Source organism: Dermacentor albipictus, chromosome 8 (genome assembly GCF_038994185.2).
Source record: "Dermacentor albipictus isolate Rhodes 1998 colony chromosome 8, USDA_Dalb.pri_finalv2, whole genome shotgun sequence".
NCBI classification, from domain to species: domain Eukaryota; kingdom Metazoa; phylum Arthropoda; class Arachnida; order Ixodida; family Ixodidae; genus Dermacentor; species Dermacentor albipictus.
The window spans coordinates 121,500,653-121,524,375 of record NC_091828.1 but is presented as its reverse complement, the minus strand read 5'-3'; the positions used below and the strand labels follow the sequence as shown (position 1 = coordinate 121,524,375).

Sequence of the window (23,723 nt, the reverse complement as noted above, 5' to 3'; positions counted from 1 at the left end):
GATGGAACTGACCTTCTCATATGATTAAGAAGGGTGTAGGACTGGGCTTGTTGATAAAACATGCTTTAAAGATTAAAAAATAGCGCAAGGACAGCAGAGTGGACAGAACAGAAAACAGAGCGCTTACTTCCAACAGTTTCTTTTCTTTTCAGAAAGCATGGCAAGTTTTATAGCCACACAATGACACACCAACCATGCGCAGGACGCCGTGACAAAGCCATACAAAATTTAGCGTGGCATCGATAGCCCGAGGTATCTGACCTCCTTGTCAGTTAGCGCGACAGTGGGGGTGCTGACCCACCCATCTTTTAAACACAGAATTTTTCCCGCTTCGATTATTTCACGCGTGACCGGATCACTGTGTTTTGCAATGATGCTACATGTTTTTTTTTTGTATCTTGGCTTACATCCGCACGTGCAGCAGTGGGCAGAAAGCCAACCCTGTTTAATGTTGTCAACATTGTACATGTGCTCTTTCACTCTTTCATTAACGCAGGGGCCCGTCTGTCAGACGTAATATTTACCACAGGAAAGGGGGATCCGATACGCTTCTGTCCTCTCTGCTATCCTTCCGCTGTTTTTTTTTTTTCAAACTTTAAAGCTTTTCATCTGGCAACATGCCTCTCCCGTCGCGATAGATGGTCTGCGCAGTACCGGGTATAAGTGTCAGTCTGTCACTAGCCAGTTTGGGCTCGACACCGGGGGAGGATGCCACATGCCACGCTTACGGCCTCTGCACTTTCAGGTTGGTCACTTGAATAACGCTTCTTGTGTAAAAGGTAGCAACCGTGTTATGTCGTGCCCGACAAAGCTTAGGGATTTATTGCAGCTACTCTTGTGTGATGCGTATGTATGTAGTACCATGCACGAAATCTTATTAATGCTAGCGAATCATGTGGAGTCAAATTTTGGTCCTATGAATAAGTCGGAGGCCGACGCATTAGCTCTGGCCCTGAATGAAATACGTGATCTCGAGAAAATTCACGAAGCTTTACTTTCTAAACATGGTTCCGCCAAGATCGAAATTAAATGGCTGAAGCGCAAAGTAGAAATGCTTGACAAAGCCGATGTTGCACGTCTTGCCGACGGGGCTGGTGGGGATGCTGGCGCTTTTCGCGTCGTGTCTGACAAATTGAAAGCGGCTGACAACGAAATTAGAAGTTTAAGTACCGAGGTGATTTCCCTGGAAGAAACCAATGCTTCTATCTGTGACCGCACTATGGTTCGGCTGATGTTCTACGTGATGTGACGAACCAGCTGTCGAGAATTACGAATAGGTGCGATGATGCGTCAAATAGGTTGCATCGCTATAACCTTCTTTTTTGACCTAGATGATGACCGCAATGGGAATCGGGCAGTCTCGGAAGATGATGTGTCGTGAAGTTTTGTTCCCGTCACCTCGGCATTTCCGTAAACAGTTCGCAATTAGAGCGAGTGCACATGCTGGACAGATTTAGCAAGGATAAACAAAGGCCCGTCATTGCCAAGCTTTTTCGATGAAAATGCGACAAGCGCGTCATAAGCTTCTGGAATACGCAAAGGCCCAAAACAAACCCTTCAAGCTATACGTGTATAGGCTTCGCATTGATACTGATGCCTACGTTTTTGATATATTTCTAGCAACGTATTGTTGTGTCTATGAGATAGCGTGAGGCTAACACGCGCAAGCGCACTCATTTAAAGTCGCCATCCTTATCTGTGTCTTTTACTAACATTCGAAGTCTACTGCCCAGGGAGTTGTGTTCTTATTTAGATGATATTGATGCTGACATATTAATACTGACGGAGACATAGCTCTATCCTGACGTGGCCAATGAAGACCTCTTCCCAGATAAGGACAACTGTAATATATCGGTGTGACCGTGTTGGTAAAAGCGCAGGCGGCGTGTTCTAATAGCTGTGAATAACGGTCTTGTCGTGTCCCCTTGACACTAACTCTACTATCGAAATACCCTTCTCCTGCACGCGTTACACATCGCGCTAAAATACATTTAGGATCAAGTAATCGCCCACCGGACGCGGATTCTTCTTTTTCTAGGGAACTACGTGACAGCATATATAGCGAGCTACACACCTGTATTCAGCTGACTTGATATACCTTTCGGCGATTTCAATTATGCGCTCATTGATTTGTCTGCCATGTCTACCACATGTCACGCCTCATCAGTTCAACAGCGAAGCTGTATACCTCGACCGTCCAAGAAACTTTTCGTGTCGCTGGCGTGGTAAGGAAAAATTCCGTTTACGTGGGCAGATCCCGGAGATAGTGCAATGGCGGGCCGACCCGCGGCGAAGGTGGTGTTCGGCATTAGGGCGCCCATCGAGCTTGGCGCATGATGGCCTTAGTTGCGTATGTGCCATAAAACACAACACAATATACGCAGCTTCGCTGGTCATCCTTCTTCAGAGTTGAAGGGCACTGCTTTTTTCTCGATTTAACTCTTGACTATAACTTAACCCAAGTTCTTAACCAATTCACCCGTGCTACTAACATATTGGACCTGATTTTTACCACTGCACCAGAGAAGACTGGTGCGATTTCTTACATAGAAGGATTTAGCGACCAAAAGCTCCTTAATATTCAAAAAATTCTACCGTTAAGTTTTACAGGTTCAGCGAATAAAATTATTCAGAAATATAACCGCGGTAGTTACGATAGATTAAACACCGAAATAGAAACTTCTTATAAAGAACCTTTTCTGCCATTGTTTGCCTCACGGACTACGAATAAGAATAGGTTATTCAAAAAAAATATTCTGATTAGTTGACAAGTATGTGCGCGTAAGCTTTATATCCAACGATAAAACTAACTTTTAGTTACGAACATTTACTTTAGAACATTATACGAAACAAAAAGAAACGTTTCTGCAATACTGCGCAATCCAAGAATTCTGCGGCCTACCGAGATGAATACGAGGATCGCTTACCAGTTTGCTGTAAAGCATTAGGCGCAGCCAAGGAGTAATATTCGTGGAACTTGGCCTCACTTATTAAAAATAATCCTTTAAAAAATCTGGCACAATAAGTATACTGGTCGCATTACAATACACGATTCTAAACAATCTCCGCTTCCTAATGAAAATTCCGCCGTTTCTTTTGAATGCATATTTTTCGTCTGTTTTCACACAGGAAGATTGTTCCAATGTGCCATTTGTTCCTGAACAACCTTTCCCTTTCATGGCTACAATCACCATCACTGCCGAAGTCGCGAATCAGTTTCTACTTCATATGACATTGATCCCACCAACTCTGATATACTGAAGAATACTACTGCTATTTGCAGTCGCTTTCTGTGTCTCCTCTTTAACCAGTCTGTATCATCGGGTGAGCTGCCTAAGGACTGAAAGACTGGCAAGTTCCCTTATTTATATCCGGTGACAAGCACTCGCCCTATAATTATCGATCCATTTCACTAACATGCATATGCTGCAAAATACTTGAACTTATTATAGCTTCTCATATCTACTCAATCATATCTATCTTCTCAATTTTTATTAAAAGGAGTTAGTATATATATATATAAACGATGACTGCCGACACTAGGGAAAAAATTCGAGATTATCGACGCGCCTACGTTACGACTGAGGCCGAGCCGAAGCAATGCAGATAAGTTTGGAACACTTATCTTGGATAACTTAACTAAACTTGGTTAGGCGTCTCGTGCAGCGTAATTCGTTGTGCTCTGTGTTCTGTTTCTTCAGAGTTTCCTGCAAATTTTGAAATGCCGCCGTTGCGGCGACAGCGTGCCTGTGTGCTCTGCGACCGGCTTCTGATTACCACGTCGGCCGTGAAAGGCACACGACCTCGCCGATTCAGCCATGTTCTCCGTCTGTGTGGCGGGACGCGAGGCTTGTCTCGCTTCTCGTAAGATCTCGCGCACCGCGAGAGTCACATTGGTAACGCGACCTCTTGGGGCCAGCGATGTTTTCGGCCGCCCCAAGAACGCAAGTAGACGTAGCTGTTTGCTCATGCGCAGTACCGCCGCCCCTAGTTCCGTACGCAAGCCCCTTGCGTCCCCTAAACTAAAACTCTCTCGGACGGCATTGCCATGTCGTGCCTTAAGTCTTCCCTCACCAGATCCTGCATGCACAAAATGAGCGCCAGTTTTAATGTGCAGGTCCGGCGCCTATTAGAAGCAGGTCATCCTAGTGTAGCGGTGGCCACTGTGGCTGAGCGCCTAAAGAAGTCGGTTTCGAGAGGGACGGACGTGATTACAGAAAGCAGTAATGACAAAAAAAGAGTAGTGGCTATTCCGTATAATCATTCAGTGTCGCACAGGCTTCAAAAAGTTGCAAGTAGATATGATGTTAATGTTGCTTTCATTGCTCCCAATAAGCTAGGTAAGATATGCGCTGCCGTACAGAATAAAAAGGAGCGGGTAAAAGGCAAACAACGAACAGATATTTGTCCAGTAAAGCACAATACGAACAACAGTTTTACTGACTGCCGTATGGGCGTGGTTTATAAAATTCCCCTTAGCTGTGGCCAGTTCTACGTAGGGCAAACGGGACGGTGTATCAATCAGAGGCTAATGGAACATAAAAGGTCGTTAACCGGTGGATCGCCTTCTAATCTTTCGCTACATTGCCGAGATTGTAACTGCCGCCAAAGTTAGATGAATGCGCGATATTGTACAGGCATAAGAATAAGAATACACGTCTTATGTTGGAGGTATGGCATATGTCTATAATGGTGGAAGTGCGTGCGTGAGTCAGCCTTCGATTACTTTACATAAGGAAGAGATAAGGTGCCTTAACAGTTATCTCTCACGTATATACCGGTACGTGTACCCGACTGACACGTGGTGTTACCATTCCTGAGCATGCGCAGATGAGTTTTGTCTTTGTTCTTTTTTCGCCTCAGTGCTCCCTTCAGTTGATAGTCGGCATTCATGTTGTCCACTTCTATACTCTTCTGTCCTGTCTGCACGCCTCACTTCTTTTGTGCATAATGACTCCTGACCAACTAGCTCAGCTTCCTGCCGTTCTAAGCGTACTGAGTCGTTATGGTTGGTCTTGGTGATCATTAAGTGACGTGTTTAAGAGTTCAGCGGAAAGCGTGTAGTTTTGTTAGGTCTTACAAATGCACATCTACCAATCGGAACGGAGCCGCTACCCCGAGTTTTCAGCCACCCCACATCAACTGACGGGTATAGACCATCTGACGATACAGGCCGAGCTACCCAGGTGGCAACGCGTCATCGATAACGTTTCAAAACTGTTTAGTGAACTGTTGCTCGTAATAGTTGGAATGTTGCTTAATTTGGTGCTATATATAAAGTCGCAGCTTCCCCCGAAACGCGAAGCATCGATTGCGACAGAAAATTAGTGGACCGCAATAGGAAATAAGCACAGTTGTTTACCTTGACGCTACGTCTCGCATCACCACGAACAAAGTCCTGAAAACACAGCACACGGCGGACTCTGTGCCCGTCACAGATGACTTTCTAGATACAGCTATTTGGGTGGGCGCGCGCGGCCGCCCGGTGTAGAAACTTTTAGGTCTAACGTAATTGAAACAATGCACCCTTCTACTGTACGTCCTCTCTTAATTTGCTCGTTAATCTTTTTTTTTTCTCTCTCTCTCTGGCGCAGAAAACAGCGATTCACGAATTCAGTGACGCCGAGGCGGGAAGCACACCTATTACGGCCTGCATGTTTAGCTTCCACCTACAAGCTCTGTAAGACGTGAACAAAAAATCGGCACGCGCTACAACGAAACGGAAATGGCGCGCAGCCGCCAGAGTCTCCCCTGCACCATGGGCAGCGACGTCCGATGCCCTTTGCTCGAGCACGAAGATGCCATCAACAAAGTTCTTCTTGGTGCCGGTTTAGAACTCTGCGAGGACAAGCGACATGCCGGTGGCGCCCGCCTGGCATTGACTCGCATTTCCACCTGCAACTACCCACTCTGGACCCAACCGGGTGACCAGGTGAAAAGCGTGGCGTTCAAGCTCGCCAGGGATCTCCTTGCGCGTCATCGCTGTTTCACTTCTTTGGAAGTGTACGCTTCCGCTTACTGCACCGGCCACGTGCGAGAAGCCCTTGGCAGTTGTCGCGCCTTGAAGAGCTTGACTGTTTACTTTCCAAATCGCAACTCTCCGCAGGATAACAATTACGTTGACGTCGGCAAGCTCATCGACTCTCTGGCATCACTAGAAGAGCTCGAGTTCAAAAGCGAGAGCCATTCGCCCCACCCGACGGTTGAACTTCTCGATGGCCGACTTCTGGCACGCGCTCTCATAGACATCACGACGCTTGATGTGAGGGTTCTGAAACTGAATCCCGAATACGCGCCTCAGTTTGTCTGGGCACTCATAGACAACGGCACCATAGCCAACCTAGCTGTAGGGGGCTGTGTGTACAAGGCTGACCTCCACGGTGCGCCTGGGCAACTATTTGCCTATTACCTGAACAAGCGTGCCGCTACCCTGAAGAAGCTAACGTTGAGTGACGACTGTGTTTGCGATAACCGTGTTCTCTGGCAGACCCTGATCGCAGCACTCTGCAGAGCCACCACATTGGAAGAACTCACTCTTGAAGTGTCCATCGGATGCGAAATCTTGTAAGTAACCACTCGGCTTTATGCAGCGAAGCTTTCTTGACCTCTTCATCCGACTTTTCCACTGCTGGTGCTATGGCTGCTGCTGTCCGGCACACCATGTCGGGTGTGGTTCAAAGCGTGTGTATACATGGCAGCAGCGTGTCAGAGAAAAAAAGCAACGCGAGAAACTCGTTTTAACCCAACCGCATTGAGAGAGACGGAGGTATTTATTATAATAGAAAAGCTAAAAGATCGGCCTGAATCAATGTTCTGGCCTGCTACTCGGTGTTGAGGCAAAGGGTGTCGAAAAATAGAGACGACGTTCATTATAAGGATGTAGATAGTTGTGAGAATCTTGCAGGCTCCAAGACTCTTCAAAGTCTCTTGTCCAGTTCGCTCTCATACAAAAAATTTTGAGAGCCTTCAGGCTGATGACAATGATCAGGTGAAGGTCCCAATAGAATCTTTTCAGTTGACGTTCCTACGGCAAATCGACAAGATGCCTGTCGAGGATTTTCTCTGTACAACAAATCGTGGGCAGATGCAAAAGAGGTGTTCTATCGTGTCACGAATGTCGCATTCCTCACCATTCGGACTCTCCAGCCCGGCCACGTCGAATGTGCACAATGCACTATGGAGCTCACTGGGCGTCGCCATATTAGCCTCTTCGCTGTAATTATCCGTGACCCCCTTCGAATGCATTGCACAAACTGCAACGCTACGCTTACTGCTAACGTGCGAGCCCAGAGAGGGCGCAGATAGAACTGTATAGAGGAGGGAGAAGAGCGCCCGTGGTGTCGTCGTCTTTCTGGTGTGTGTTGTTTCTTGGCGCAAAATCTTTTCAGTATGCAAGATCACCAGCTAGCCCAGCAGTTAACTCTTCTAGAGAAGAGGCAGTTTCCATATAAGGGCATTCCTCTATCGCACTTCATATTGCTTGCCCTCGAGCAAATAACTGTGGCATACCCTATGACATTACCGCAGTTTATTGAAATCAGTGAGTAAAATCGAAGCTGCGGTTAGTATTTTGCTGAATGCACGTCAAACGTGCAAAGCAATTGAACAAGTACGGAATCGATTAGCGCTTTCCGGGAACAAGACAAACAGGGCGGAGTCCATAAAGCGTAGTCGAGACTCGGGGGCCACGTGGTGGACAGTAATTGGGTATGCACGAGGGTAAGAAATAAAATCATGCAGAAACCGTCGACGATGATCGTTAATATAAGCGTATGGCCCGAGCGATGGAACGAATGAAGTATAGCACGGGACAGTCCCCACGTCATTCTTGCGTTGGTTGCGCAAGAACGGTTGCGCTGAGCACAGGCGGGACAGCCTGCCCCCCTCCCCCCCCCCCCCCCCCCCAGGCCTTCATCCTAACTCTTCTGCCCGAGTTGTGCGGTTGGAGCTTCGGGCTGCGACTTGGACTTGGGCAATTTGGAGCTTTATTCACAGTAGCGCGCCCCTTTACTTAAATTACGACTCTATAGCACGCATGAAATTGACACGAAATAGCATGCGCGCTTCATCACAAAATGGTTGAGAAATTAAATCTGCCTTTGTCTACGGTGTGCATCATGACCCCTTTCCACACAGCCAAATACGAGTACCCCGTTGGAAGCGTCATCTGCAAAAGTTACTTGAATAGTTCCTAGTCATATGTTGCGCTTGCCTTTCTAAGCGAATCTATTCAGCCGACGTCTAAATGTCAGTTAATCTGCAAGTGGTTTAATTCATGTTACCTTCTTCATAAGCCAACGGGGTACTCGATTTGGGCTCGCACAACCTTCTCAAGCCTCGCTTTTGATCCGTGTTTTTTCAGCACTGAAGTGACCGCTCTCTTCGCCGAAGTCGTCCTTCGCTGCCCTACCCTACGGCGCCTCCTGCTACCTTGGCCAGCACAACCTTACCGCGCCCAGTTCCTAAATGGCTCCCCACTGCCAGGATATAACGTCGCGCAGTGGCTGGAACCCTGGACCAGGGTGCTTCGGACGACTTCCAGATTGCACGAGCTGGGCATCTATTTGCCGGGCATGGGAGAAGCGCACTGTCGCACTCTATTGCAAGATGTCGCCAACAACGAGACACTGAAGCAGTTGCTAGTCCAGGAAGTGCCGCTGATCGTTAGTAGCACAGGCAGGTCTGATCTGACGTTCCTCTCCAGAAGCATTCAGGAGTTAAACCTCGGCGACCGCGTTTGCCTCATGAACGTTTTTGTGGCGTCTGAGAATGCGCTCGACATATGTCGGGCTTCCGCGTGGCTTTCCGCCTTGAAATTCAAGAACCTCCGCTTCGAGTTGAGCGCCCAACGCAACCCGAATCTTTTAAACGCATGCTGTGCGGCGCTTTCACGCCGCGGCATCTTTACCTCAATCCAGGTCTGCTGCGGGTTGACTTATCAGCCCGCGTTCGACATCTTGTTGCAGTGGATAGCGCAGTCTTCCACACTGACGCACGTGGAAATTGTCACCTGTGATCCCACACGGACAACGAGTTCTTGTGGTCCCTGCACCCGAATGTACGATTGGGTGGTCTGGGCGCTGTCGAAGAACGGCAACATTGCTAGAATAAGGTTGGTTGGCTTCACGCTAAACTCGAAACACCTCCAGATGCTCTTTCACTGCGCCTGCACTCATCGGAACCTCGTCGGGTTCAGCCTGGCTCCACCTGGCAGGGATGTCGACACGGGCAGCAGTGCGAGCGACGCGGAGTCCTACTTGGCCGCCATGAGGGTAAGATCCACCGTTCTTAAGTTTTTCTTTGTTGCGACACCAAATGTTCGGAGTCCCGTGTACTTAGATTTAGGTGCACGTTAAATAACCACAGGTGGTCAAAATTTCTGGAGTCCCCCACTACGGCGTGCCTCATAATCAAAGTGGTTTTGGCACGTAAAACCCCATGTATTATTATTAATGTTCGGAGCCTCCTCACGTGCTTGCCCCGCGGCCGCCCTCCTGAGTACAAGCCCTAAGGCATGGAAGCAGCAACCAGTGTGGCTTCGTTTATTTCGCGAGAAAATAAATTAAACAGTGCTAATAAATGACGATGTTCCCGTGATGGAATTTCCAGTAGAAGCCTCAGTGGTGATACGACTGTCGCCGTTCTCGGAGTCCTCGCAAAGCGCAGTTTCTCGCAAAAATTAATAAAGTGGGTATTCTGCCGCTATACGGTCCGTGAGAACCTGAAGACGTATGCTGTCCAATTCGAGCTTTCAAAGGCAGCCAATTAGCTTCGCTTACTTTGGTGACGTCAGCTGGTTCCGCGTGCTTAAAGCCACCGTTTCTCCGTGTACGGATTAGTCTGAGGATCACTGATTTTACTATTAAACCTGAATGTGTTGGCCAACTTTGTGGCTGACCTTGATACCGGCAGACAGAAAAGCAATGTTCCAGCTTGAAACAACGAGCTTTCATTGTCTAGTTTTCTGAGCATCCACTTTATCAAAGTAACTTAAGCAGCTTAATCGGTTTTCACTGCAGTCGGTGACAACCGACTACAGTGTCTATGGAAGCTGCAGGCACCTTGCTTCGGTCGCCATCAGAATGCGTAGTGCATGGATTTGCACTACTTTTGGACCATCTCGCTTCTCGGCTGTGCGATATGTTTGATCATTTCCGAAAAATAATGCGGGTAAATGCAACAATTCGTCATGATTATTCATGCACGTCGAGGCCTTACTTTCCTTTGGTTAGCACGATGTATAACTGCTCGAAAATGTATATGTATTAGACACGATAATCAAGTCAGAAGAACGCCGCAAGCCACGAAATACAGATTGCACTAATCCGTGCGTACCCTTAATTCCGTGGTAGCTGGACAACAAAGCTTCGCTCCAGCGAGTTCTGTGGGCAACTCTACCATAATGCATCCCGTCCTGAGGAACAAATGAGGGAGCTCTTCTGTAGTCTGTATTGATTATTTTACCTTCATTATTGGTTTACCAATCCTTCACTCGTTCAAACATTGACGTTTCTTGTATTGCAAAAGTACGACTTTCCAACTCGGCAATTTGTCTAATGATTAGCTACTTCCCAGCCGCTTGCCTTCTTAACGGGCTACTGACATGCCTTATAATTTGGTGTACACAATCTTTTTTTTTTCTTTCCTTTTGGATTAAATAGGGGTTATTAAGCTCTGCACCCTCGAAGATATATTGAGAAGCCTCTGATTTTAGGTAATAATTTTTGAAAAAATTGTTTTCTACTGTCGATTTTGGTTTCCTTTCCCGCAAGGACAGCGTCTTGTGACGTTATCACACAGTATGTGGTCACGGGGAAGCAGGACATCGCGACGCTTTGACGGCTGCTCCGACTCGCTCAGTCGTCCGCTGTGATGCTACGACGGCGCTCGCTGCGAGTAGCTGCATTACGGACGACCAAGAGAGCCGGCTCGAGTGTCAAAACGTCACACTGTTCCTAGCAAACGTCGCCGCGACGAAACGTCACTCTACCGCCTTCTGCGTCACAAAGTCGCAACACACTGTAAAATAATTTACACCCTAAAAAGTGAATAAGGGTGTAAATGTGTCTATAACTCACACCCTTAGGGTCTTATCTATATAACGGACACCCTTAGGGTGTGGTTTACACACTTACACCCTTTTTCACTTTATAGGGTGTAAATTTTACAGTGCACCGCCGAAACGAAACTAGAACTGACTGCAGAAAAGCTTTTACGATAAATCATTAGGAATGCAGTAAGCACGACCACATCTTTTCCACGTTTGAAAATTCTCGTGTCTTCAGTTGACGCAAAATAAAAAAATAGACTTCGAAATATCGTGTCAGTAACCGTGTTGGCGATATGTCGTGATCCGTGTAAGGTAAGGTTCATCTCTTAGCATGAATATTCAATTGCACCTCGGTCATAATTAAAGAACGGAAGCAGTCGGACAGCCACATATTATGTGCATCTGCTGGATCGGATTGAATATAAGTATGAACTCTTCTGTACATTTACATCCCTCGTGCAGATGTACGAGGCGCGCTACATTACCACAGGAATGCGCCTGCTTTTCAACTTGAAAAATGGTTTTAGATTCTATCCACGTGACACATACCCGCTGTGCTGTTTCAGAGACATTTCTTTAACTTTCGGAACTACCTGCAGAAACGAACAATGAAAGAGCGAGCTTTCTGTCTTGTATGTCGTTTTAACTTCTTGGCGGCAGAAAATGCTGATGTCAAACAAATTCGTGCGAGAGACTATTTTCTTTTATCTAGAAAATTATGTCCCCGCACTGCACTGGAAGGGAGCGGCCACTGACGTCATGGCCGGCGTGTTTGAACAGCTTGGAGCTAAATGCACAAAGCCCTTCTTTAGTCAGTGCAGTTTCGCATGAGCCATTCTTGCTGATGGTGTATGTACATATATGTATATATAATGTATATGCATATATGCATATATATGTGTACATGTATGTATATGTATATATGTATGTGTATATATATATGTGTCGAACGTCACAACTGGCCGATGCTTTTAAGAATAGTTATAGCGTAATAACATTCCCGTTAATACGGACCCATGTTGGGACGCATATGGCTTCCAAGGCGTCGACAGTATTTTAGCGCACACGCAGCACAGCCACCATGTAGCCTCTGAGATCAGCCTCCGTTCATATGGAGGTAGCCTTCCGAGCGAGGTGCGTTGTTGACGCGAGCTATTCGAGCACCAGCTAATTGCCGTTTCTGTACAAAATTTTGCACCCTCGCAGAGTCTGCAGGAGATCATGCGCAAGAACGCCGCTCGGTAAGTGTGGCGGCCAGGTTCCTCTTGGGCGAGGACGTCTGCAAGAGTCATCGAACCCCTGCACAACCATTCTCGGTTGCTGAAACTGGAGCGGGAACGAGCATCGGTCCCCTATGCCCAGGCCATGGCCCAGCGAGCCATGGAGCCATGGTGCGGGACTGCAGCCTTCGCGACTACATGAGGCTCACCGGCGTGGTCAAGGAGAAAGTGGGGCGCCTTGACTCCGGCCCCAGAAGGGCCCACCTCTCGGACTTGCCGGCAGACCGCTGGCTCCGCGTACGCAGAGACCTGAAGATAACGCACGTTGCACGTCCAAATCTGTGACTGGCCCACTGGGCCTGTGAGCGTGCATGAAATCTGTTTTAATGTAAAGATCTGCCCATTACCCCATTCCCTCCCCACCCGCATGCCCCGAGAAAAAGTTTGACTATGCCACTGGCTGGCCATACTGACCAATCTTCTTGGAAGTAGTGGTGTCCTTGGCTAAGTTGCGGGAGCGCGCGTGCCTATACAACAGACCCCTGCATGCATGCATCCACTAACCGACGAATGAAGATATTTTTATGTACAGACATAGGGGTCGTTATATGCAACATTTTAGAGAAATCGTGGAATAAAATATGTCAAGAGAATGATTACCGCTTCACTTCTTGAGATCGATCAAACGTGGAACCTTTTCTAACTATTCAGAATCAACACTTCCAGGTTGTGCCTAACTAGGACTCGCCGGACGCATATTACGAGGACTTATCTTCGAAAAGTTGATGGAACACGCTAGGATATTTTTTTCGTAAGTCGGGCCCAGCTGAGATAGAATACGCAGGAAACTACATATGTCATTCACTGACGTCGCTCATCATCGCCGCTCGCACTTTTGGAATAAGCAGCCACCATCACCGAGTACCTTCACTAAACACCCGGGTTCGTGGGTTACGCGCAGTACTGGAAACTGGAAGGATATTCTGTAAGTGTTCACCTAATGTACATGACCATTTAGTCTGCTGCTGAGGGTGCCAGTTTGCTTCTGACGTGCACCCCTGCCCAGCCAATCGGAACCTCAGCAGCAGACGGAATGGACATGTCCACTAGGTGGACATTTGCAGAGTACAACCTCCCCTCCCTTTCCCATAGTGCATGCATTTTGCTGTGTTTCTTTTGTCTTCCTGCCGCGATCAATAACGATTTAAGTGATATTCAGCTGTCAAAAGAAAACTAAGAATTTCGTCGAGACAGACATATGCAAGAAAACAGGCATTGGCTTGCTTCCATGGCTTTCGCAAAAGGACTCGTAGCAGTATCATTAATAAAACGAACAAAGGTTCTCTAACACAGAAACACAGAAAATTTCAAGCATCCCCGCTGAGCGCTCTTGGGGCCGTGAATCGCAATAATGCAGACAGTTGTTATAGCACCGTTTGCATTCGTGTCTGCGATGTTCTCTGGAGAATTATTAAAGCCAATCCAATATTCGCAGGAAATGCGAGTGGCTGCTTTTAGTTCTCACTTCCAAAAGCATGGAGAAGTAGTTGGCCGAGATATATTGATCTTGGTCAACTACGGCCCAATATAAATATTGGTGAGTGGTTAACTCTACTAGGCTACTACTTCATTCTACTAATAGTTGGCTCTAAATAAAGTGTTTTAGAAGAAATTATGGTTCATTGCCTGGTTAAGGAAAGGCCAAAGACCTGGTCATGGGCAGTACGTTTTCATAATTACCAGGTTATTTACCACTTTCTTTTGTTCGAGCAGCGAAGTTATACGTCGAATGCTGTCACATGCATTAGGACCAACTAAGCGGCCTCACGTACCTACTGTAGTTTTCCGGACTTGGGAGTGGGGGGGGGGAGGGGGGATGCAGAGGTCCACCTCCCTGCGCTCCACTTTATTGTCAGGCCTCGGTCACCCACATATGACGTTATTTTTTTTAGATTGTTCGCAACTTCTGACTTGTTCCTTTCTTTAAGTTAACTTCAATCTTGCTATAACATTGTTTCTATAAGGGCACTGCAGTATTTTTTCAAATACAATTTTCATTTCGCGCGAATGCTGATGATCCACGGAAAATCGCATTAAAGAAGAATTCACCAAACTAATCTTCATTTCTAATGATATATGGGCAGCTTCCACATACAGCATGAATAGGTTGCTAAGCGTTCGTATTTTCAACATTGCGCTGCAAGTATTTAGGGCGAACAACTATAGTGCGACTAGGACCACTCTAAAACGGTATATGCTTGTTTTGATGGTGCCCTGAAGAACCATGTGGTTAACGCAATTTATATTTAGGGCTTGTAATGTGCTGGTAAAGTAGTTAGTAATTCAGGACTTAGGTATAGGAGCGCAGTTGAAAAAAAAAAAACATGGACACATGCAAAAAAGCGCTGAATTTGTGTCCGTGTCTTTTGTTCAGTTCACTTCATGCCAAGGCACGCATCGCCTCGCCGGCCTGCAGATAGTGCGGTGACGCCAAGACCCTCGTGTACCTACTCTGCACCTGTCCTGCATTAGCCCAGGAGCGCGCTCAAGTCCCTGCCACCTAGACGGTGCGGACTCCCAGCTACCTCAGAAACACACCTGCTCTTCTCGGCCCGTTACCACCGTCCAGCACTGGCAAGCAAACGGGCTCCTACACCGCGACTAGATTTCGGCCTCTTATGGGCCTCTGCCTCGCTCGCCGGCCATCGCCCCTGGACGATGCTGACCGTATGCTGCCTGACACCTACTCTCGCTTTCCCCCTCTATCCCCTCATCTTTCATTCCCCGCCCCCACCACCAATACGCTGCGCGATGCTCCCATATGGGCTGCACAATTAAGCGTACTTTCCCACTCCCAAACCACGAAGAAACCCCACTACTATGCGACAACTGTTGCGAGGACACAGGATAAGCATAACTTCAAGGTACGGTACAGTACGTTGCTGCTATGTCTGAAAAATAAACGTCATGCAATTATGTCAAGCGGGCAACTTACGCGGGGCGCACTAATTAAAGCGCACCGCAGGGTCCAGAAAACACTACGGAAGCAGTCGACCATCAAATCAACAGTTCTATTCCCGCAGCGTTAGCTTTATGGCTATGGTATTGCTAGAGGTCGTGCATTTGATCGCCACTGCGGCAGCTGCATTTCGACGCGGGCGAAATAGAAAACGCACGTGCACTTAGATTTGGGGATACGTTAAAGGACATCATGGCGTCAAAATTAATCCGGAGTCCGCTACTACGCACAACAGTCGGTCAATCATTGGCGTGAGCGTCTTGTCGGTCTCGCATCGACTCAGTGTTACCGCGCCTTGAACGAATACGTGAAGTCGGGCACGTACTGCCACCGCCAGCAAGTGAGGACCGACGCTGCAAGAAGACTTCGTCGGCAACGTGACGTATTTAAGGGTCGCCTAAGTGTAGCTCACGGGTCTTTCTTTAAATTTGCTAGCCATCAATGAAAGACGGCAACCACCTGGCTCGCGGTACCGTAAGGACAACCCGGATGGTGGCCTGGCCGCTTTCTGTTTTAAAGTGGAGTTGCAGTCTTTTACGCTACCTACTCTTTCGGCACCGCACCGACGTCGCCCTACCAGTAGATGTTGAACGCGGTGTGCACGGCACGAGTGTTGGCAGCAGCGAGTATCGAAACGCATTGTTTTTTTCGGGGGACATTCCGGGACGCGGCCACCTGCGCGACCCTTCCAAAACATTTCGGGACTAGTCCGCTGGGGAAGGCCGCATGCGCCATCGCGCCATGAAGAAAGGCGGAACATCGTCACATCCGGTAGCTCGTTTTGTTTGTTTTCACTGTTTTTTTCTCCCCAGTTCACCTCCACTCTCGACTTCATGTGCGCGCCGAAAGCATTCCCCCTGCTCGTCTCCGTGGCGCCGGGAACCCGTTCTGGGGGGCAGCTAAAAACGCGTGACGTCCTCCAACATTGTTCGCCCTAACGCTGTTCGTTCAGCGCAGTACAGCAGTAACCGCGTCTGGAAGGGTTCCCGGCTGTTGCTGCGCTCGACAAGTCTCCTCAGAAACATTCCTGCGGAGAGCCTTGTTTCGGCGTACGCGCTTCCCGCTGGCGTTGAGCTGGTTGCCTGCATGCCCGCTGAGTCCTCGCCTGTGACAAACACGTCAGCACCCCTTGACAAGACCAGCTCGACACACAGCTCGATAGGAGGCCTTCAGATAGGCGCCTCTCTATCCAGTGGCGAAAGGAGGACAATCGGAACCTGGTGCGCAAGCAGGCCACGTGACTATCTGCCATGACGTCAACCTGACTGCCACGAGTCCGACATTCGCCCTCCGTCTGCGTGTGTGTGTGGTAGACCACTGGATAGACCTTATCGCTGCTCGTGAAAGGTGAGCGTTAAAATTTATTCTTTAATGCGTTTTTCCATGTCCCATAAAAGATCATAAACGTTTGTGTCGTATTTTATTGCAATCGGCACTTAAAAATAAAAGAGCACTTTTTACAAAAAGTTTGGATGAAATGCCTTACTTCACAGCGACACATATCTTTGTGCCCCATACAGCGCATGCATGCGGGGTTATGTGGCACCGCAAAAAAAAAAATATTTCACTAGCTTTTCTTTCTTGGTATTATTGCCTGACATATAGAGGAGGCAATGTGTAATCGATGTTTATCACGCATTAGCCGGCTAGCGACGTGTAATTTCCGTTATGAGACAGAACTACAATCGTGTTCACCAAAAGGAGTTTAAGGGAGGGTTTTAAACCTTTTCACGTGCAGTACCCTTCCTTTACAGTGGGGTAGAGCCACTAAAATTTCTCATTGTGCGGCGAAGTTTATTTTTTCCGTCTGGAATGAAAATGCGAGTATGGATGACAGCCGCTTTCGCGGCGGGAAAACGAGGAGCTGACCTCAATATAATTTCATTGTATATGTATCAGTATGCGACATCGTCGTATCCGAGGGCGGTCCAGGGACAACCGAGAAGAGAGCTTCGCTCTGGGCCGCACTGGGCGCTTAGTTGGGACGACGGCAGTGATAGCCTCACCAACGCCCATCCCAAGAATTTCAATACTGTGGGCTGAATAATTCTACAACACGACACGTGACTAAGGTTCGTTACAGCGCAACACAAGACAAGGACGAAAGAAGGTTTAAAATGACGACATGGCGCTGACTCTCAACTGATCAGTTGAGAGTCAGCGCCGTGTCGTCGCTTTATATTTTCTTGTGTCCTTGTCTTGTGTTACGCTGTAACGAACCTCACTGTGAATCCCAACCAGCTGGCCCAGCTTACCGTCTTGAAACGTGACTAAGCATTGACTCCTAAAGATAGCTATAGCCAGATGAAGACGCATTTCGTAATAGGGCTCCTGGTCTGTCCTCCGACGAAGCCGAGAGACGCCGACATAGCTACAAAAGGAAATGAGCCGCCACCAAAATGAGTGCCAGCTGTTTTATGATGAAAATATTTGCTCGTTTTCTCACTCGCCCAGCCTGCGGAGGCGCAGTTCACGCTCACCCACTTGAGGTGAAAAAAAAAAGCATAATGCTTCGGATGCTTTTCCACGCACACTCGAACCAGCCGCCGGTTGCAAGGGGCCACGGTGTCAGCGCTAGCGGAGACACGGCAGCTGCCATGCCGCGCTTCCACAGTGACAATGCTAGTAGAGAAACTTCCGAGAACGCGCGAGTCGTCGTCGGCGGCGATGGGGCGCCTTTCCGACTGACGCGTACTATGACCCCTGTCTTAAGAAGTAGCGCTCTTTGCCGCTTCAACACAATGGCTTTGGTCGCGAAGAATGCCTCACCCACCCCGCACCTTACCTTTCGCGAGCAAAGAGCGCCGCGGAAGCGGCATGGGCGCTGCCTGGTCTCCGCCAGCCTTGAAGCCGCGGAGCACTGCTAGTCATCCTCTTGCGGACTGAATTACGAGTTGTCTATTCGATCCAGACAGTCTGTCTTCTCAAAACTGGCAGCAAGACAAGGGAGAAGCTTGAAACCCGGATTTGGGAATCGTTGTCATGTCCATTGGTGGCTCGAGCGACAATTAGTTTATTTTTATTTTATTTACACATACTGCAGCCCGTCAGGGCTATGGCAGGAGTGGGTGTACATGCGAGGAAAACTGATTATGATATGCAGAAATAATAACATAGAAATATAAAAATGTGAAGCAACCATACATCAGTAATAGCATTTAAAATCTGAGAAATGGGTAACAAATGAACTTCGGCAGGTAACAAATTCCACTGTTCAATCATGCGGGGGAAAAAACTTTATTTGAAAGTGTTAGTGCGTGGATGGAGTGGTCTGATATTAGAGGCATGATAATATGGTAATTCTTCGCTTAATGCTGTTTTCGTTGCTTACGTACATGGCGTGTGTGTCTCCTGTTCCAACCCGAACCAAGCTTATCTTGGAGAGGGTCCTCTTTCGTTCCCTCTGGAAAGGTACAACTGGTTGTGTAGCTCGGCAGGGCCTTAAGGTGCCCTATGATACGGGAGGACTCGGAATTCCCGACGTGGGTACCGTGCCTACCGCACTACATGTCAGGTTGACCCAGGTCGCTCCTAACCCAGATATCCTCCTGACTCGAAGCTTTACTTCCTTTTCCGGAGTACCCGACTCCGTTTGTTTACGCAAAGCCATTTTCCGACTGTGTGCCTCACTCAGGTTCCCCGTCCGCCATTTATGCAGCGGCTGCCAACTCTGGTATGCCTCCGCAAGGTTCACCCCGGCATCGACGTAGCTTTCCACTCCAATCCAAGAACTAGTCGATATCCTCCCCCCAGGTCTCCCCCCGCATTGCCAAAGGTATGAGCTCTCCATCCACAGGCCAAGCTCGAAGCTCATTACGACCACTTTCCTCGACGCTAGGCGAGCTACGTTCATGTACCGCCTCGCGCGAGGGTGCCTGCCGTTGACTTACAGGCCCTCCACAGCCATCCCGGCTCGTGGAGTGTGCCCTTTTTGTGGCGGTCGTAAGGATTGGGTTCATGTCTTTACGCAGTGTTTGCTTCCCGCAGCTCTTCTCCAATGGACTGCTAGCCTTTTTAGTCTCCCAGGTGTCCCATATTGGACTGTTCGATTTTTGCACCCTTTGTCTAAGCAGGCGATCAAACAGTTCGTGCTTCTTGTCGAGTGCTCACACCAAGCTTAATTGGCACGCTGTGCTGCGGTTTTCGGGGGGCGGGGCCGGGCCTCACCCGGGAGCAGCATCATAGGGTGACAAGAATTGTTTCGAAGTGTGGGCTCGCCCTGTCATGACTTTTAATGAGTCAGGTGAAAAGCTAAACATTAAATTAAATTATGGGGTTTTACGTGTCAAAACCACTTTGTGGTTATGAGGCACGCCGTAGTGGAGGACTCCGGAAATTTCGACCACCTGGTGTTCTTTAACGTGCACCTAAATCTAAGTACCACGAGTGTTTTCGCATTTCGCCCCCATCGAAATGCGGCTGCCGTGGCCGGGATTCGGTCCCGTGACTTCGTGGAAGTTATGAATAAGTTATGATGCATGCTCCTAGGGTCACTCGACTTGGTCGTGTGTTCCATTCGGTCCACGGGGTCTTGTTTGGCTCAGTGGATCCCAGAGCCGGAACCGGTCATGCCACAACCCCGTGTGGTCGCGCTGCTCCGCGAATGGCTTTGGTGGTCGCCATGCTTGTATGCCTTGACCTCTTTTGTGGTAAGGAAATCCGAGGGTCTGTCAGGCTCGTGTCCTGTAAGACCGACATGACTGTTTGCGCGTTGAGTGCAGTAGCTCAGCGGCGCTGTACAACAGCAGCCCCCTTGTTCGGGAAGGACCGTTGACCCGTACCAAAGCCCCTCGCCCAGTCAAACCGGGTAGAGGGTGACTGCCGGGGTCAATGTGCTGAGTGGTGTTGGTTTGATAAGTACATGTAAGCTCTGTGACGCGGCACCTCCGGGTGCCAAGTCCTCTTCCCATCTGAAAACGGCGCCGAGTAACATTGGCCACCGTTGTCGGTGGGCAAGGACTGAATTGAAGCTAAACATTTTGACATAGTTGCCTGTCTGGTTAGGTTATTAGTTATTACTTTCGCGTAGGCCCAAGCCAAAATTTATACATATACCCCGCACGGTAGGAATTGACGAAAGAAGCTTTCTGTGCTGTTTGCTTTGATTGATGATCATTAGCGATATTGAAGCAGCGCACTTACATCTGACACGCACACACATAGAGGAGATACACAGGCGCTGGACTGCCACTACTGCTTTATTGCTCAAAGACTCGCCGTTTGTAGTGTCCCTCGAGTAGCGTACGTGCACTGACGGCAATGAGGGGTGTACAAGACCCTGACTGAAACATAAAAAACAAAAATCAATTTTTTTTTAAATTCCCCCTCGAGGAATAATCAAAGTCCGAGATAGCGGCGCGCTTTGTCAGTGAGCGATACTGAGGGGCAACTGATGCACCTGTCTGTCCGTTTGTCAATTTCTATTGCTTCAATAATTTCCCTTGTTTGTTATTTTTTGTTCCCTGCGCACAGCTTCCGTATCTTTATGCACAGCTTTGCAGCCACAGTCCCTCAAAAAAAAAACTGAGGGGCAACTGATGCACCTGTCTGTCCGTTTGTCAATTTCTATTGCTTCAATAATTTCCCTTGTTTGTTATTTTTTGTTCCCTGCGCACAGCTTCCGTATCTTTATGGACAGCTTTGCAGCCACAGTCCCTCAAAAAAAAACTGAGGGGCAACTGATGCACCTGTCTGTCCGTTTGTCAATTTCTATTGCTTCAATAATTTCCCTTGTTTGTTATTTTTTGTTCCCTGCGCACAGCTTCCGTATCTTTATGGACAGCTTTGCAGCCACAGTCCCTCAAAAAAAAAAAACTGAGGGGCAACTGATGCACCTGTCTGTCCGTTTGTCAATTTCTATTGCTTCAATAATTTCCCTTGTTTGTTATTTTTTGTTCCCTGCGCACAGCTTCCATATCTTTATGGACAGCTTTGCAGCCACAGTCCCTCAAAAAAAAACTGAGGGGCAACTGATGCACCTGTCTGTCCGTTTGTCAATTTCTATTGCTTCAATAATTTCCCTTGTTTGTTATTTTTTGTTCCCTGCGCACAGCTTCCGTATCTTTATGGGCAGCTTTGCAGCCACAGTCCCTCAAAAAAAAAAACTGAGGGGCAACTGATGCACCTGTCTGTCCGTTTGTCAATTTCTATTGCTTCAATAATTTCCCTTGTTTGTTATTTTTTGTTCCCTGCGCACAGCTTCCGTATCTTTATGGACAGCTTTGCAGCCACAGTCCCTCAAAAAAAAACTGAGGGGCAACTGATGCACCTGTCTGTCCGTTTGTCAATTTCTATTGCTTCAATAATTTCCCTTGTTTGTTATTTTTTGTTCCCTGCGCACAGCTTCCGTATCTTTATGGACAGCTTTGCAGCCACAGTCCCTCAAAAAAAAACTGAGGGGCAACTGATGCACCTGTCTGTCCGTTTGTCAATTTCTATTGCTTCAATAATTTCCCTTGTTTGTTATTTTTTGTTCCCTGCGCACAGCTTCCGTATCTTTATGGACAGCTTTGCAGCCACAGTCCCTCAAAAAAAAAAACTGAGGAGAGAGAGAGAGCAAATGATAAAGGAAAGGTAGGGAGGTTAACCAGGACTGAGCCCGGTTGGCTACCCTACACTGGGGAAAGGAAAAAGGGGACTGAAAGATTAAAAGAAGAAGAGAAAGTCCACTGGGGATATCGTTCGGTCACTCAGTCCGGGTCACAGACGCTGACTCAGTCCAGTAGCCTTCAAATATCGCAGCAGAGCTTTTGTGGCCTTTCGCAGCTGCGATATGCGAGGCCATGGTCCCAAGATCTTCTTCAAGGTGAACGGTGTGCTGTCTAGCTGATTGAGAGCTGTGCAGAGGTCATGTCTTTCGTTTTGAAAAGATGGGCAGTAGCACAGTAGATGTTCTATAGTTTCCTCGGCACCGCAGGCATTACAGTCGGCGCTATCAGTCATTCCAATCAAAAACGTATACGCATTGGTGAATGCGACGCCCAAGCGTAAGCGGCACAGCATTGTTGCCTCATTTCGCTGAAGTCCTGGTAACAGCCGCAGTTGCATAGAGGGGTCGAGGGAATGCAATCGTTCTTGGGTGAATTCAGGTGTATGCCACTTCTCTAATGTCATACGGTGTGCTACCTTGCTTAGGTGTTGGGCTGCGTCGGTCCGCGATAAAGGTACAGAAACAAGGGTTGCTCCTTCGTGGGCTTTCCTAGCAGCTTCGTCAGCGAGGTCGTTGCCGGAGATACCACAATGGCCGGGCAGCCACTGAAACACGACGTCGTGTCCTTTCGCTATCATACAATGGTGCATTTCTCGTATCTCCGACACTAGTTGTTCACACGACCCGCGACGAAGAGATGACAGAAGACATTGTAAGGCCGCCTTCGAATCGCAGAATATTGCCCACCGATTAGCGGGTTGGTTGTTAATGTAATCAACGGCACCTCGGAGGGCAACAAGCTCCGATCCGGTCGATGTTGTCATGTGAGAAATCTTGTATTGGATGCTAATTGATCGTGATGGTATAACCACTGCGCCGGTGGAGCTGGTCTGAGTGGAAGAGCCATCCGTATATATGTGGACTCGGTCAAAATAGAAAGTGTTCAAACAATCCAGAGCTGCTTGCTTCAGGGCCAAGGTAGGCAGGTCGGTCTTCTTTCTTATTCCTGGTACCGTGAGACGCACTTGAGGTTGTTCTAAACACCACAAAGCTGAGGTTGAACGTGCTGAGGGTGTGAAGCCCGATGGTAGACAGGCACGATGGATGCTGACCTCGTTGGAGAAGGACGCCTGCGGTCGTCGTTCTGGCAGGCAGGCAAGAGAGCTTGATTGTATGCGTGAAACATGACGAACATGGGCCCTAAGCGTGTCGATGCTAATGTAAGTCGTGATCGGATGGTCTCGAGCCAATATAATGGTTCCTGCTGTTGAGGCGCTCCGCGGAAGTCCTAGGCAAACACGTAGTGCCTGGGCTTGCACGCTCTGTAGTTCTCGAAGATTTGACTTGCATGTTTTAGCAAGCACGGGAGAACTGTAACGTAGCAATCCGATAAAAAGTGCTCGATATAACTGTAGCATGGAGCCCACTGACGATCCCCATGTTTTCCCGGCGATAAACTTGAAGACATGAACAATAGATGTGAGCTTCTTCTTCAAATGGGCAACGTGAGGGCTCCAAGAGAGGTCCCGGTCCACAATGACACCCAAAAACCGATGATTTCTCTGGTAGGAGATAGGCTGGCCATTAATGCATACTGGATAACGAGACATTGGTTTTCGTGTAAAAGCGACTAACGCACATTTTTCTGTTGAGATGGTAAGGCCTTGTGTGTGAAGATAGTGAGATGCCTGTGTTGCTGCTTTCTGCAGCCTTGCGCGAACCTGCAGACGAGTGACCGTTGATGACCAGATGCAGATGTCGTCGGCGTAGATTGAGACACTCACT

The 23,723-nt window shown here is 48.2% G+C and overlaps 1 protein-coding gene across 1 annotated transcript; it reads left to right on the top strand.

The window, feature by feature from the left end:
* The first annotated feature begins 597 nt into the window (after window positions 1–597).
* Window positions 598–12,796, top strand: LOC139049130 (uncharacterized). Its single transcript, XM_070524357.1, has 4 exons — window positions 598–745; window positions 5,595–6,564; window positions 8,363–9,272; window positions 12,257–12,796. Exons 2-4 carry the CDS (start codon window positions 5,726–5,728, stop codon window positions 12,293–12,295), a joined length of 1,788 nt encoding a protein of 595 aa, XP_070380458.1. The 5' UTR covers window positions 598–745; window positions 5,595–5,725; the 3' UTR covers window positions 12,296–12,796.
* The last annotated feature ends 10,927 nt before the right edge of the window (window positions 12,797–23,723 follow it).

Bases quoted from the DNA above. Each gene is read 5' to 3' on its own strand.
- LOC139049130 (XM_070524357.1), top strand. From the start codon at position 5,726: ATGGCGCGCAGCCGCCAGAGTCTCCCCTGCACCATGGGCAGCGACGTC. The intron at 6,565-8,362 runs GTAAGTAACCAC...GTGTTTTTTCAG, and splicing joins TCCATCGGATGCGAAATCTT to CACTGAAGTGACCGCTCTCT. The intron at 9,273-12,256 runs GTAAGATCCACC...GCACCCTCGCAG, and splicing joins CCTACTTGGCCGCCATGAGG to AGTCTGCAGGAGATCATGCG.